This window comes from Hyperolius riggenbachi, chromosome 4 (assembly GCF_040937935.1).
Source record: "Hyperolius riggenbachi isolate aHypRig1 chromosome 4, aHypRig1.pri, whole genome shotgun sequence".
Taxonomy (NCBI): Eukaryota; Metazoa; Chordata; class Amphibia; order Anura; family Hyperoliidae; genus Hyperolius; species Hyperolius riggenbachi.
In genome coordinates, this window is record NC_090649.1 from 409,427,455 (window position 1) to 409,443,781 (window position 16,327).

The 16,327-nt window shown below is 45.3% G+C and overlaps 1 protein-coding gene across 1 annotated transcript in view; it reads left to right on the top strand.

Moving 5' to 3' along the window:
- The window catches only part of RAB1A (RAB1A, member RAS oncogene family), an 85,356-nt gene that overhangs the window by 47,027 nt on the left and 22,002 nt on the right, over positions 1–16,327 (top strand). Inside the window, exon 2 of the mRNA XM_068232327.1 lies at positions 9,044–9,116. Within this exon, the coding sequence (XP_068088428.1) occupies positions 9,044–9,116 (73 nt within the window). The remainder of the gene's footprint in view (positions 1–9,043; positions 9,117–16,327) is intronic.

Below are 16,327 nucleotides of genomic sequence, written 5' to 3' on the forward strand. Positions count from 1 at the left end.
CACAGGGGAATACAAACCATACAAACTATAACCTCCACTAGTTTTTTTTTTTTTTTTTTTTAAATGTGCCTACCTGCCACCTTGCTGTTTTACCATTTCTATTACGAAACTCCTTTCTATTTCTGTCTGCAGATGTCCAATAATGACTGCTACATGAAATTCAGATTTCTCTTCTCTTTGCCATAGCAACCAGTTTGAGTTTGTAGTTGGGATTTCCTAAAATCCTCATCTTACTCTGCAATTGATTTCTCTCCCCTCCCACAGAGCTGTGCACACAAGCTAAGGTCATGTAGCATGCATCTTGTATTATGTAATAATGGCTTCCCCAGTAAAACCTATGAAGGGATGTTAGAGTTGTTGTTTTTCCGACTTTTCATGTTGTCTATGCAGAAACCTGTGACTAATTTCTGATACAGCAAACCCTGTTTCTGATGGTTCATTTAATTCCGTAAGCTGATCTTTAAAGGGAGCACTGTTGCGTCTGGTGACTTACTCCTGTAGTAATATTTCCAGACCTGTTGAAGGACACCTGGAGTGAGAGGGGTATGGAGGCTGTCATTTTTATTTCCTTTAAAACCATACCAGTTGCCTGGCTGTCCTTCTGATCCTCTACCTCTAATACTTTTATCCACAGACCCTGAACAAGCCTACGCAGATCAGGTGTTTCTGACATTATTGTCTGATCTGACAAGATTAGCTGCATGCTTGTTTCTGGTGTGATTCACACACTACTGCAGCCAAATAGATCAACAAAGCTGCCAGGCAACTGGTATTGTTTAAAAGAAAATACATATAGCATCCTCCATATTTTTTTTCACTTCAGCTGTCCTTTAAAGGTTTTTAATATAATGGGTCAGCTTGTGAGCATAGTAGTTGTCTGTACTCTTGCAAGAGTCTATTCCTTTTCAGATAACTCTTGTTTTGACACATTGTGGTCTGCATTGTTTTCCCATTCATTGTAGTGTACGCCGTAGTGGTATTATGCATTTATACAAGAAAACAAATGAGAGCCCCAGAACTTGCACTCCTAAAATGATGCCAGCAGTGGCAGTTGTCAAGTCTTAATCCAGGTGAACTTATGTTTAATTAGCTTTTCATCTTACATTTGATACAAGCAGAGTGGTCATATGCATATTCCAGCAATCCCCAGATCTATTCCACTCTCGGAGATGCTCCCTATCCCTGCCACAAGGTGGTGACAAAGAACTCCTCACTGCTACAGTCACATGACACGCCGTAGCAGATTTTAGGCTGCATAGTGTACTGGCCTCTGCCTCTGACACAGGAGACCAGAGTTCTAAAATCTGGTCTTCCTGTTTAAAAACTCATAAAAACCTTGCATGCTTTTTCAAATGTTGTTGAAGTGCGTTTGAGATGCACAAAAACGCATTAAACCTGCTTAAAACACATTTCAAAAACGCAGCAGTGGGCTCAGGTGCTAATGCTGTAAAACAATACATCTGTTCTAGACAGGACACCAATAGCCATGTCAGGCCGCAATAAAAGCAGCTTCATGAGTCCTTGGGCAAGACTTCCTAACAGTGCTACTGCCTATAGAGTGTGCCCTAGTGGCTGCAGCTCTGGCGCTTTGAGTCTACCAGGAGAAAAGCACAATGTAAATGTTCTGCGTCTTGTCTACCTTCTGGCATTGTACAGTCTTGAGTAGATTACTGGGAAAGTGGTGAAGGTTATGGAATGTGTCTGAGTTGGTCTTGTAGTAGCAGTAAAATGTCAGTGTATGATGTTAATGTGTAGGGTTAAAAATGTTTAAACTGAATTGCATTTTTAGAAGTTGAGAGATTGTGTAAACTGTTATGGTTTTGCATTCTGCAGTGTTCATCGTTGTGTATTAGGATCTGTGTATTTCTCTATGCTGGTCTATGTTAACAGATGAAGGATATGGCCCTAGGAGAGGCAGGATCAGCAGCTCTCTCAGGCTCCCATCTGCAGAGCCCAGTCTGAAGTGTCCTGGGGCTTTGTCTCGCCTGTTGAGTCTGCTCCATAGTGTGCACACTCCAGGTGATGGGGGGCCCCTTTGTGGCCATGGAAACCGTGTCATACCTCATTATTCCACAGGGCTGTGGGCAGGTCACTCTCATGAAGCTGCTTTTATTGAGGCCAACCTGACATGGCTATTTGTGTCCGGTCTAGAACAGATGTATTGTTTTACAGCATTCAGGATCTTCAACGTGGGCTTCATGCAGATCATTGCAGTGTTTTCCTATAGTTTGGTGAGCTATTATTTCTAGTACCTGAAATTGGCCCACAAGACAACCAGGAATACTTCTCAATATGCAGTATACGAGTTGTCTCGCCTGCCGAATGATGAACAGTTTCTGATGGCCTCAGTAAGGCCTCTTTCAGACAGGAGGCTAAACTGCACACTTGCTGAGTAGTTCAGCATCCTATCTGCCGCCCGCCAGAGAGATTTTGGTGCAGTTTAAATGCAGCTGAATTGCAGCGGTTGTAACACCACGAATGCACTGACAAGGGGTGGTGCCGTGCTACAGTGTACTGTGACATGTTACGTCTGAGCATGGCTTCAGATGTGACCCTGTGAGGAGGAGGGGGGGGGGGGGGGGCATTATCCAGCGCTGGTAACAAACGCCCGGACGGGCAGTGAATTTACCGCCTATTTGAAAGGGGCCTATCACAACACAGTTGCCATGATGTGTTTGCCTATAAAGTGAACCTGAGCTTGGGCAGGACAGGTATGTGAGTGAGGGTGGATGCTGTGTACTGTATTAAGCACAGCAGAACAGGAAAGACTTGCCATACGAGTGGAGAGTGGAGACATTGTGGCTCTGTGCAATATTGGCTGCTCTTACTTTTTGATTACCCAGATAGAGCTTCACATATTGGGCTAAAATATTGACTCCACTCCTCCCCTCTTCCCATTAATCCATTGACATGAAAGCAGGAGGTTAGGGGTTTGTCCAATCCCCCCCCCCCCCCCATTAAGCCTTATAATTGGCAGTGAGGGAAGGGAGTGAGAGGTGCAGTTGACCCACAGGGACCCATAAGTGAAGCAGGAGGCTGGACTGATGTGGCAACCCACAATATTATGGAGGCCAGCCAGTAGCCCAGTGTAGAATCATTGCTGGTACTTAAGAAATATGTATTTTATTAGATTTGGGGCCCTCCATTGTGTTGCTTTTATAGAAAAAAATTAAAGGATACATGAACTTAGGATATGAAGACTGCCATATTTATTACATAATACCAGTTGGCCGGTGTTGTCTGATTGGGCTGCTTTATGATTTACCCTGCTGCGCCGGAGCAGTAGGAGCCACATGTCCTATTTAGTTATGCTGCTGGCGCTAAACACTACAAATATCTCCGCAGCCACTTCTTATCTCTCCGCAGCCACTTCTTATCTATATATTATCTATCACCATCTCTTACACTCCCCAAATATTCAGGGTAGGGAGGGGACCCCCTGAACTACCTCTGTGCCAAATTGCAGCCCCAAGCCCCTTTGGTTCATCTCAGGAACCAGCAGGGCTTGGGGACTGCAAATTGGCACAGAGTTAGTTGGGGGGGGGGGGGGGGTCCCCTCTCCAGCCTGAGGTGGTGTGGCTGCTGAGATATTTTGGGGTTCCCACTGAGCATGTGCATTAATCAGTGCGAAATGCACCTTCTTGGCAGCACAATCAGACATTACACAGGCAGTCCTGTTCTCTCTTCCAGGATTCTGAATCACATGAAATACGCATGCAGCTAATCCAGTCAGACTTCAGTCAGAAACATCTGATTTTAATACTTGTTCTGGGCCTGTAGCTAAATGTATTAGAGGCAGAGGATCAGCAGGACAGCCAAGCAATTTGCATTGTTTAAGAGGAAATGAACATGGCATCCTCCATATCCTTCTCACTTCAGGTGTACTTTTAATATTCATAGTCAACATCTTACAGAAGAATTTTTGTGTGATGCGCCGTACTACTAATGTGCTGGCTACAACAGATCACGGAAATGCATTTTAGTTTAGTATTTGGAAAATGTAAGGAATGTGATGTCACTTTAAAGATTTCACTTTTTCCTGTTTTTCTTGTTTAGCTTAATAAGGACTAGAGAAGGGGAGGGGGTTTCAGACTGGTCACCAAGGAAACCAGGAGTGTTTAGATTCTGCAGTCTGGTAACATAATAAGCCTGTGTGCCTGGCACCTTACTACCGGCCTTCAGTGAGCGCTGGGCCGCAAAGCTTGTTTGTCCGTACAGCCGCACTCTGATTACCGAGTGCTGGCTTTGCTATTCTACGCACAGTAGTTGCAGTTGTACGGTCTGTAATTATATGTATGTCACACAGTGAATGGATTTTGATTGTTAAATTAGACAAAAGGGAACATAAACGCCCTCATTTTAACATTTTAAGACTTTTTACTTTCTCACAATTTTCCAGCAACCAAAGCGCCGAGGTCAAACATGAATTCCACAGACCACCAACTGACTGAAAATTGCCATATACAGTAGGGTCTCGGTTATCTGATACTGACGGCGGATAAGTGTGCTTTCTGGTTGCTTGAGATTCCAATGTTAAAAATGGGCCTAGCTAATACAGCACTATACAGCACTATATATACATACCATGAATTCTGTATTAATTGTTAAAATACAGTAAAGGTAGATTAACCTTGGGGGAGCCGTAGAACCCAGTCTTTAAAATGAACCTATACCAAACTAAAAAAATAGTTATTTCACTTACTTGGGGCTTCTACCAGCCCCCTGCTGCTGCCCTGTACCTGCGCCATAACTCAATGATGCTTCGGTCCCCTACAGCTGCTAAGTGTATTTTTTCCTGGAGACTGGCCAGTCGATGGCCACATACGCCTACGTGACCCTGGCCGCGCACGTCTTTGATCACGCTTCCGTTGCCAGGGGCATCCTGCACACATGCAGTATGGAGACTTTCTCGTACTGCACAGGAAGCTCCCGGGGACGAGAGCGTGATCAAGGACGCACACAGTGGCCATCGACTGGGGGACCGACCGGAGGATCATTGAGTGATGGCACAGGGCAGCTACAGGGGACTGGTAGAAGCCCCAGGTAAGTGAACTTAACAAAAAAAAAATTCAGTTTAGGTTTCCTTTCAGCACCGCAGAGCCCAAGAAGTTGGCCTTCACCACTGAGTACTGCCGGTTATTTGTGCTGGTTCGTATAAACTTCTGGTTAGTTGAGCTCTAGATGAGCGGAACTCTACTGTACTTGTTCATCATTTAGCACCTTGCCACAATGCCCCAATTGATGCAATACTAAGCTAATGGAGCTTATCTTACATTTGCTACTACAAGCAGAGTGGCCATATACATAATCCAGCTTCACCCTCATCCCTGTCTCCCCATAGTCCCCATGCTTCCATCAGATCTAACAATCATATAATCAGTGAAACAACCAAACATTGAGGGGGCTGTTTGCTAATAGATTTTTGTTAGCTGTGGTGTTTTTATCGCATCCAATGTGCCGTCTCAATAGCCAGAACACTTTGTCTTTCAGGCTAAGTTCACAGTGCTCAGTTGCGTTGCAGAAAAATTCCGCATGTCAACTTACTGCCTATACAATTCTATGGGTCTGTTCACAGTAACTGATCGCGTTATCCTAACTCTCTGCATGCAGGATTTGCATAAAAGTCTATATCCAGTCTCCATTGCATTTCACACACATTTTAACGTGTGCGTTATGCAACTGATCACTGTGAATCCAGCCTTAATGTTTTTTTCTTTACTTTGAAAATGCTTTATGTGCTGCATTTTTGTGAACAGCTCCTGATAAGTTTATTAACAAAGTGGGATCAGGCACAGAACCAAACTTTCATTGAGTGGTTGGGGGAGGAGCACAAGGGGATCGACGGCCACATAGTGGTTTGATATTTGTTCAGGTACTGCTGATTAAGAGAAGTGCTGGGACCAAGTAGGGGTGCTTTGGCTGGGATATACACCAGTAGATCTCTATGGGGGTGGTCCCACTAGCAGCGTCTTGTGATTGATCACATCAGAGGCTACAGCAGCCAAATCTCGATTACTTTGGGAACTCGCTGCACTTCCACAAATTATCAAATTTGCAGGTGCTTTGCGATGGCAGTAAATCTTGTGTAGAATATATTCTTATTTGCAGTGCACAATGTTTTCTACATGAAGTATTGCTTTATACGTTGTTTTGTTAGTGGGGTAGTTTTGCAGTGTTGGCTTCCTGTACTAGTGTCCGATACTTCTGAGTTAGACTAAATTGGAGACGGTGAACTGTCCAATCTTTTTTCCCTCATCTACCATCCTCACCCAGGGCGGTAGTCACAGAGGAGCTGGAAGGGGGGGGACATCAGCTGGTCTTTTCCGGTGTACACAGCTGACCCTACCCAACTCCTCCCTGTGTTCTGCAAGAGGGAGCAGGGAGTCAGGTGATTGCTATGTGCAGGGCTTTGTTAGGGAGCTTTTAGCTTTACTGGGGAAAGAGAGCTAAGAACAGGTCCTTTCGTTAAATATCCTAGTGGGGACACCTATTCTAGCCACATCTGGTATTTCCAGAGTTATAGGGGAAATGTTTTTCAACAATTGCATTATTTAGTATTCATATAGAGCCAACATCTTCTGCAGCGCTGTACAGAGTATATTGTCACTGTCAGAGGGGCTCACAATCTAATCCCTACCATAGTCATATGTCTATGTATGCATCATGTAGTGTATTTATTGTAGTCTAGGGCCAATTTGGGGGAAAATTAACTTATCTGTTTGTCTTTGGGAGGTGGGAGGAAACCGAAGCGCCTGGCGGAAACCCACAAAGACAGGGGGAGAACATACAAACTATGTGCAGATAGTGCCCTGGCTGGGATTCAAACCGGGGACACAGCACTGCAAGGCAAGAATGCTAACCACTTCGCCATCACCACCGCCAGGTTGCATATCGGGCAGACATAGAGTATCAGTGTCATAGGCTGTTACTATTGTAAACAGTGCTTGGCTGGTTCTGGATCCGAAGTCTAGCTGTGCCTCCTCCCATATTTGCTATGTGTCCTTCCACACAGTACAGCCCTGTTATTTCTGCCACGCCTGATCACATCTTCTTGTTAATATCATAGTCTGGTCTTTGCACCAATGCAGAAACCAGGCTGGTGTCAGGCAGGGAATAAGCATAGTATCTATAGTTGCTTTTTTTTGTGACTCACCAGGGATCTGTTTGTGATGGACAGCAGCAGCGCAGGGGTGGTAAGAGTGTTTTATGTAGGATTACTACCGCATGGCCACACAGTTGACCACTACAGGATCATGCTAAAGTGGACCCGAACTCTTGCACAGGACAGAAGGAAAACCGATAGAAATGTCTGTTTCCATGAAAGCAGGAAGTAGAAACAGTGCAGATTTATTTTAGGATTTGTATCAGCTGTAACAAATACATGTTTTTTGTTCAAAAGTTTTTATGCTGTTGTGTATCTTTTAATAATGCTAAAGGGTCAAATGGTGCACTAAACCATATAAACGCTTAGGACTTGATTTACAAGTATTTTCAGTTAATGTCTCTTTCATTTCTAGGAAGTATTTCACTATATTCTGTTCATAAAGGATCAGCTTGGGGTAGAAGACTTGGCCCGTAAACTATAGCTGCCCCGAGGCACAGAGTTTGTACAGAGTATGTTTATGGTGGATCCACATACCTGTGTTTCATCCGTTCCACTCTCTACAATGAGAATAGCATAATTCGGATGCCAGCAACAGCTGGAAGCCCAATTATGTGTATCCTCAGTGTCAGTGGCGGCCTGGAGGGGGAAATTTATTTAATGCCGCTGGGTCTCGTGCAGAAGGGTGAGGCAATTTTCGACTTTACCCTGCACCCAAATTTCCCAGCGCCTTAATTACGTTTCCCAAATGTAGATCCAGCATTTACACACCTCTATGCTTACCTTAGGCAGCTTTGTTTCAGGTTCTTTACTGTACTTGTAGACATAACTGGTGACATAATGCAAAAATGCAGTCATTGGATCAGATTTTAACAATCGAATTGTACAGAAAATTCTACAATATGTTTAGAAAATCAACATGACACTATTCTATGATCGATTGGAATACAGATTTTTGTCAATCAGAATGTTTGATTTTTCAATCGTATCTGAAGAAAGTGCCCTAAACTTTATGGGAATAATCGATAATTGTGTTATTACTTACGATCCCGCAAATCTGATCAAATGATTGCTTCTGAGGAAAATATTGTACTGGTTATGTCTTAAGGTGGCCATACATCAGGCACTTGGTGGCCACAAGCGCATGCCTGATCGACGATGCAACCAATTTCAGACCAAAATTGGTTGCATTAATCGGTCGGACATTCTGCAAGATGTCTGGCTGTCGTGGATGGTCAGGTGCGTGGCGGTAACTGCAAGCAATACTGCGTCACAAGGCTGATTCCGGATCGATTTCATGCTGAAATTGATTGGAATCCGCCTGCATTATATGGACAAGCAACAGATCTCTCCAATCAGATTTGATCATAGAGAGATCTGTCTCTTGGTCGATCTGCCCATACATCGTCTGATGTATAGGCATCCTAGGGTTTGCCTGAAAAATTTTGGCTTGGCTAGATTGTTTTGGTCACATAATGTAAATGCATGGAAGGGTTTACCGGTAGAGAGGATTTCCTACTCTGTTGCATGGCCAAACGTTTGTCTGCTGAAATGAGGCCCCTGCAGTGTCTGTGGGCCCCTCTGTAGAGCCTAGTGTCTCCTGGCCTATCTGCACAGCTATAGGCCTCTCTTTTTAGATTCAGGATAGATTGCTGTGTGATCTTGTTTATTGTTCACTCGCTGCTCTCCTACAGGCTTTTCCTTCTGTTTGATCCAGTATGTTTTACCAGCATTTGGTGTAACATTTTGCTAACCTTTATTTGTCATCAGCATGCAAGTTGCCAGTCTCATGCAGTGCTGGCTGTGCATCAGCAGGCCTGAAGGGAGGAGGGGAGGCGGCCTTTGGAAGGGATGATGGAAATTGTCATGTGACTGTGACACGAGATGACTGACTCATGAAGTTTTTCCTGTTTGTAAACCATATCCTCCTTCTTTTTACAGTGACTATTTATTCAAATTGCTTTTGATTGGAGACTCTGGTGTGGGAAAGTCTTGCCTACTTTTAAGGTTTGCTGTAAGTACAATATTTCTTTCCTGTTTTTATGTATTTAAATGCTGTATTGTTTAGACTGTCCTTTATTGTTAGTCATGCTTTTCTTTCTATTTTAGCAAGTGTGCTATATGTTCATTCTGAATTAATCCCATTCTCATTTCCCATCCATGTATATTATTTGTGTCCTGGCCAGTGATGTCATAATGTGTCCATGTAATTAGTGGAACCCTTACAGTATAAAAAGTCTCCCCTGAGCTGTAATTTAGGAATCGATGTGTGGAAGGCTAAATGTTGACTGTGCAGGGCTATTTATAGATGATCAGTTCTTGTAGGAGAATTTCCTCCTGCGAGGAGTATTCATTAAAGAGAATCTGTAACTTTAAAAAGTGCCCGGGGGGGGGGTACTTACCTCGGGAGGGGGAAGCCTCTGGATCCTATCAAGGCTTCCCTCGTCTGACGGTGGTCTCGCTTGGCTGCTTCGTTGGCCATGCACATATTTTCCAGCGCAGGCATAGTACCGGCTTTCGGCTCAGAATCGGGCGGAGATAGCCGATCCCAGTCAGGTCCGCTCTACTGCGCAAACGATTTGCGCCTGCACAGTAGAGCAGACCCGACTGGGATCGGCTATTTTCGCCTTATCCTGAGTCGAGAGCCGCTACTGCGCTGGAGCCAGGGAAGGTAAATATTGCACGCGCTACTGCACCTGCATCACAGCCAGCCACAGCCTGACATATTGTTGGCTGTGGCTTTGGAGGGACCCAGCAAGACCACCGTGGGACACAGGAGGACGGGGGGAAGCCTCGTTAGGATCCGGAGGCTTCCACCTCCCAAGGTAAGTACCCCCCAAGGGCACTTTTTAAAGTTAGTCTCTTAAAGCAGCACATGATGGATCATAAGGTGATCAATTAGTACATCTGATAAGCTGGTCAAAAACCTAAAGAGATGGATATGAAAGCTGACCTGTTTATTTCCTTTTTAAATAATGCACATTGCCTGGCTGTCCTGCTGATCCTCTGTTTCTAATACTTTCAGCCATAGACCCTGAATAAGCATGCAGAACAGATGTCTATGACAAATCTGACAAGATTAGCTGCATGCTTGTTTCAGGTGTGAGATTTAGACTCTGACTTGAAAAAATCAGTAGCACTGCCAAACTACTGGTATTGTTTAACCACTTGAGGACCACAGTGGGAAAACAACCCCCCCTAATAACCAGGCTAATTTTTTTGAAAATGGCCAAGCTGCAGGGCCGCACAACACAGCACACAAGTGATTCCCCCCTCCTTTTCTCCCCACCAACAGGGCTCTTGGTGGGGTCAGATCACCCTCCCGAATGTTTTTTTTATTATTTACTTAATGTTTGTTTTTTAATACATGCTATTTTTTTTTATTTGTTTGTATTCCCTCCCTGCCTCCCCCCCGCTGGCCAGTCCATGTGATCAGCTGTCATAGGCGTCAGCCTATGACAATATGTAAAGACGGCGGTTTCCCCGTCTAACAGTCTCCCGAGCGGCAATCACCGCTCGGAGACTGAAGGCGGGGCGGAGCAAGAGATGCGCACGATCTCCTGCATTAGCTGGCTCCAGGACCTGATGCCAATTGGCGTTAGGCGGTCCTGGGGCTGCCGCCGGCCACGCCCACTGGCGTGGAGCCGTCTTCAAGTAGTTAAAAGGCAATTAATATGGCAGTCTCCATAGGGTTCCTCGGGTTCATTTTTTAAGGTGCCGATAAATGACTCATGTTCGATTCTCCTGTATGATCATTTTATTGGATCGGGGGAGAATGGATTGTTCCATCCTGCTTGATCTATGGAAACTGGCCAATATCTGGTCAAATCAACAGTTACTTGATCAGGCCGGATGGAAAATATCAGCTGTAGTAGATGGCCCGATAAAGTCCATCACTTAATCACTCTATGGAATATTGAATCGTGTATGGGTACCTGTATGTTGGACGCACTAACGAGATGTGATTGCTTGATTTTGACCGGTGGATCGGTATTAGATTGTTTACCATACTGCGGCAGGAACTGTTGACGGTATAGTAGTGTAGAGGAGTAGTAGTAATGTTCTCAAATAAAGAGAAGCAGTGCAAAATTTAGAAGTTAAAGTAGATCGAGATGTAAAAGTAACTATAACAAATAACTTGTCTATAGATCTTATCTAAAGTTAAGATAGATTACACAGCAAATCTAGCTGCAAACCGCTTTAAAAGTTTGATTATTTATTGCTGTGATACAATGAGGGCAGCCATGTTTGTCACATTGGCACAGGCTTGAGGGCTGGAGATGCTATCAGCTTGCCTGTGTGTAAATTCAGTCCCCTCTCCTCCTCCCTCCTCCCCTCTGCCTTTGAAATCAATGGCTAGTAACCTCCTCCTCCTGCTCCCATAAGTCCTTGCTACCTGGGACTGAGTGCCAAGGCTCTCTGAAAAGCTGTGGGAGAGGCTTGTTTAGTTTATAGGGAATTAGAGTATTAAAACAAAACAAAATAGTATTTGGCCTGAGGAATACCCTATAAACTATATGAAAGTTCCTTTGCAACTATGCAATGAGTAAAAGTTTATCTCTGATCCACTCTGATCCACTTTAAAAATGTACATTCTTGTAAACAAGGGCCATATATGATTACTCAGCATGTGTATACATTTATAATGCAAACTGTATTTACTTTTCCACTAAGGCATAAAGTGGCCATACACGCTTAATTGTTGCCCAGTGTGGCAAGCAGATCAATCTCTCTCTGAGAGGGATTGAGTCCACTCATACACTGTACACAGACTTTCTATGAAATCTATTGAAAATTGATTGCACTGTTCCATACAGAAATCAATGATTGTTTCAGGTGATGAAAATTCTAGGTTTGTTTCTGAGATGTATTTAAAGTTTTATACTTAAGTCTGCAATTCTAAAGGAACCTGAGGTGTGAGACCTATGGAGGCAGCCATATTTATTTCCTTTTAAACAATACCAGTTGCCTGGCAGTCCTGCTGATCTTTCTGGCCAGTAGGGTCTAAATCGCACACCTGTATCATGCATGCAGTTTATCTTGTCAGACATCTGATCTGCATGCTTGTTCTCAGGGTCTGTGGCTTAAAGGGTAACTGTAGCGGGATGGATATGGAGGCTGACAGATTTATTTCCTATTAAGCTATACCAGTTGCCTGGCTATACTGCTTGTCCTCTGCCTACTTTTAGCTATAGACCCTAAACAAGCATGCTGCAGATCAGAGGTTTCTGACATTGTTGTCAGATCTGACAAGATCAGCTGCATGCTTGTTTCTGGTGTGATTCAGACACTACCGCAGCCAAATAGACCAGCAAGGCTGCCGGTCAACTGGTATTGTTTAAAAGGAAATAAATATGGCAGCCTCCATATCCCTCTCTTTTTACAGTTGTCCTTTAAAGGGGAGGTTCAGGGACTGTATAAAAAAAGAAAAATCCAAATCCACTTACCTGGGGCTTCCTCCAGCCCGTGGCAGGCAGGAGGTGCCCTCGGCGCCGCTCCGCAGGCTCCCGGTGGCGAGCCCGACCTAGCCAGGCCGGGCTTCTTCTGCACTCGAAAGTGCGTGTCACTCGTGCGCGGTGACATCGGACGTCCTCCGGGCTGTACTGCGCAGGCTCAGTAGTTCCGAGCCTGCACAGTACAGCCCGGAGGACGTCCGATGACGTCACCGCACACGAGTGACACGCACTTTGGAGCGCAGAAGAAGCCCGACCTGGCAGCCGGCCTGGCCAGGTCGGGCTCGCCACCGGGAGCCTGCGGAGCGGCGCCGAGGGCACCTCCTGCCTGCCACGGGCTGGAGGAAGCCCCAGGTAAGTGGATTTGGATTTTTATTTTATTTTTTTATACAGTCCCTGAACCTTCCCTTTAAAGGGACTCCGAGCTCAAAATAAAAATGAAATCTGTACTCACCTGGGGCTTTCTGCAGCCCAGTGTAGTTCGGGAGGCCCCACGGCACCCATCTGGCTCTTCTCCCAGGGCCAGGCCAGAAATGACGCGAGGCGACCGGCGTGGTGATGACAGACGCGACCTTACAGAAAGAAGGAGCCCGACACTCCCAGTGTCTCCGGGAGCTGCCGGGGAGCCATTTCTGGCCAGGCCCTGGGAGAAGAGCTAGATGGGTGCCGTGGGGCCTCCCAAACTACACTGGGCTGCAGAAAGCCCCAGGTGAGTACAGATTTCATTTTTATTTTGAGCTCGGAGTCCCTTTAAATCAGGGGTCCCCAACCCCAGGTGCCTTTCTGACTTCACAGTGCACAGAATGCTGAGTAGCATCCCTGAACTGTGCAGGCCACTATAGAGGAGCAGAGCTGTCTGCATCCATTGTTACTGATGCCACCTGGTGTCTGCAATTTGTAATGCAGCAAGCTTTCTGTCTGTACAGAGTGGCAGCATTGAGGATGATGGAAGCTAGTGTGGGAAGGATGGAAGGCTTAGGGAAGGGTGTGGGGAGGGTGGAAGGCTGGTGCTGAAAGCTAGTGTGGGGTGGAGGGAAGTTAGTGTGGGGAGGAGGGGAGGGTGAAGTGAGTGCGGGGAGGGAAGGGTAAAGGTGATGGGAGGCAGATAAGGGTAGGTAAGGCTGAAGGTGACACTGGCAGTAGATGGGGGAAGGCCCCCTCCCCTTCACCACCTGTCACACCAAGTTGTGCTGGTGGGTTATGTGCAGATGCATCTTTTCCAAAGTGCTGAGGGTAATGAGGATGGTGGTTGGGTAGGGCTGGTGCTGCCTGGACTTCTTTATGTAATTACACCATCTTTAGAACAACCCCCTGCACACTCGCATGCACCTGCCAGTCCTTGGAAGTCAAAGGTTGGGGACCGCTGGCTTATAATATTAGAGGCACTGGCAGAGAGTCAGCAGGACAGCCAGGCAGTATGCATTATTAAAGGAAACCTTAAAGTGGATCCGAGATTAACTTTTACTCATTGCATAATTGTGTCCCTTTCCTATAGTTTATAGGGCATTCCTCAAGCCAAATACTTTTTTGTTTTTGTTTTAATAGTTTAATTCCCTATAAACTAAAAAAAGCCACGCCCACAGCCCTCAGAGTGCCAAGGCACTTTCAGACAATAGCAAGGGCTTACAGGAGTTCAGTCTGGGCAGGAGGAGGGGGAGGTGTTACTAGCCATTGATTTCAAAGGCAGAGGGGAGGAGGAGAGGAGGCTGAATTTACACACAAGAAATCTGATACCATCACCAGCTCTTAGCCTGTGACAATATGACAAAAAGAACATGGCTGCCCCCATTGTATCACAGGAATAAATAATCATACACTTTTTAAACTTTTGCAGCTAGATATGCTGTGTAAACTATCTAAACTTTAGATAAGATATATAGACAAGTTACTTGTTATAGTTAGTGTTTCATCTCGGATCCGCTTTAACTGAGAGGGATATAGTTGTTTCCTTTTTTAAATAATACCAGTTTCCTGACAGCCCTGCTGATCTCTTTGGCTGCAGTAATGGCTGAATCACACACCTGAAACATGCATGCAGCTAATCCAGTGTGACTTCAGTCAGAGCACCTGATCGGCATGCTTGTTGAGGGGCTGTGGCTAAAGTATTAGAGACACAGGATCAGCAGGAGAGTCAGGCAACTGGTATTATTTTAAATGGAAAAATCCATATCTTCTCAGTTTAGGTTCCCTTTTAAATAGGAAGTAAACATGTCTGCCCCCATATCTCTTACATTGGGTTCCCTTGGGAGAGTAGTAGGCAAAAAAGCAGGAGAAATGTCAACTAGATCTGCCTTTTTAAAAAATGAAATGATCATAAAGATGCTACACATTTTAATGAGCATAGCTGTGAACATCAGCCCTGCTTATGGCCTGCTGTCTGCATCTCACTGATGGGCTATTTCAATTTCCTGTTAAAAAGAACCAAGATTGTAAATTGAAGCATACCTGAAGCAAAATAATAAAAAAAATGCATTTAGATACTTACCTTAGTAGTGGGAAGTCTCTGGATGATAATGAGGCTTCCCAGATTCTCTTACTTCCCATTGTTCCAGCACAAGAGCTTCTCTAATAGTTTTCTTGTGGACAAGGAAAATGTGTGTGCACAGGCAGATTCATTATACTGGGCATGTGCGACCTTACTTGCACATGCCCAGTTCGGATGCGCTCATCCACCAGCAGGAACATGGCCAGAAGATGAAGGGGGTCCTGTGCCTGAATGGTGGGTTTGAGGCCACAATCACAGTGGCTGGGCTGTTGCTTTCCCTGTGACTACAGGAGCACAATACAACAGCGCCACACGTAATGCTTGCATTGCATCCGGTACAGTGAAGCATACAATCCGTGAAAAGTATGCTTCACTTTCACTGCGTGCAGTGCATTACCATACCACAACCCGTTATACTGCAATGCACCCGCAGCACTGTGAAGGTCACATAGGTGCTGCATTGCATTATGGTAAGCCATGTTACAAAGCAGACGTTATAACGCACTGCTGTGAATGTGGCCTGAAGAGTCCGGGAAGCCTCCAGAACATCTAGAGGCTTCAAACTGTTACATGTGGCTGGATAGGGTACTGGTTAAGGACTCTGCCTCTGACACAGGTGACCTAGGTTAGAATCTCGGCTCTGCCTGTTTAGTAAGCCAGCACCTATTCAGCAGGAGACCTTAGGCAAGTCTGCCTAACACTGCTACTGCCTATAGAGCGAGTCCTAATGGCTGCAGCTCTGGTGCTTTGAGTCCGCCAGGAGAAAAGTGCAATATAAATGTTCTCTGTTTGTTCTGTTCTGTGTTTGAGATATTTACATTTTTTCTCCCCATCACGATTTTCTTTTGAAGAAAAACAATCCATATTAACTTACCTGGGATTCCACCAGCTCACTGCAGTGCCCTGTGCTGTGACATACTATGCTCCACTCACCTGCAGTTTTTAGTGACTCAGCCAGTCAATGGCCACTGAGCTTGCGTGACCTTGGCTGCGTGCAAACTCAATCACGCTGCCGTCTTTGGGAGTGTTCTGCAGATGCACATTACGAGAAAAATCTTACTGCGCATGCACAGGACACTCCCGGCGATGAGAGCGATCTAGTACATGTGCGGCCTGGGCCGTGCAGTGGGCTGAGTCGCTGAAAGCGAAACTTGTTTTTTGTGGGAGACCAGAGGATCAGAATGTCAAGGCGCAGGCACAGGGTGCTGCAGGGAGCTTGTAGAAGTCCCAGGTAAGTTAATCTGGATTGTTTTCTTTGACTTTAGGTTCCCTTCAAGGGACCTTTTC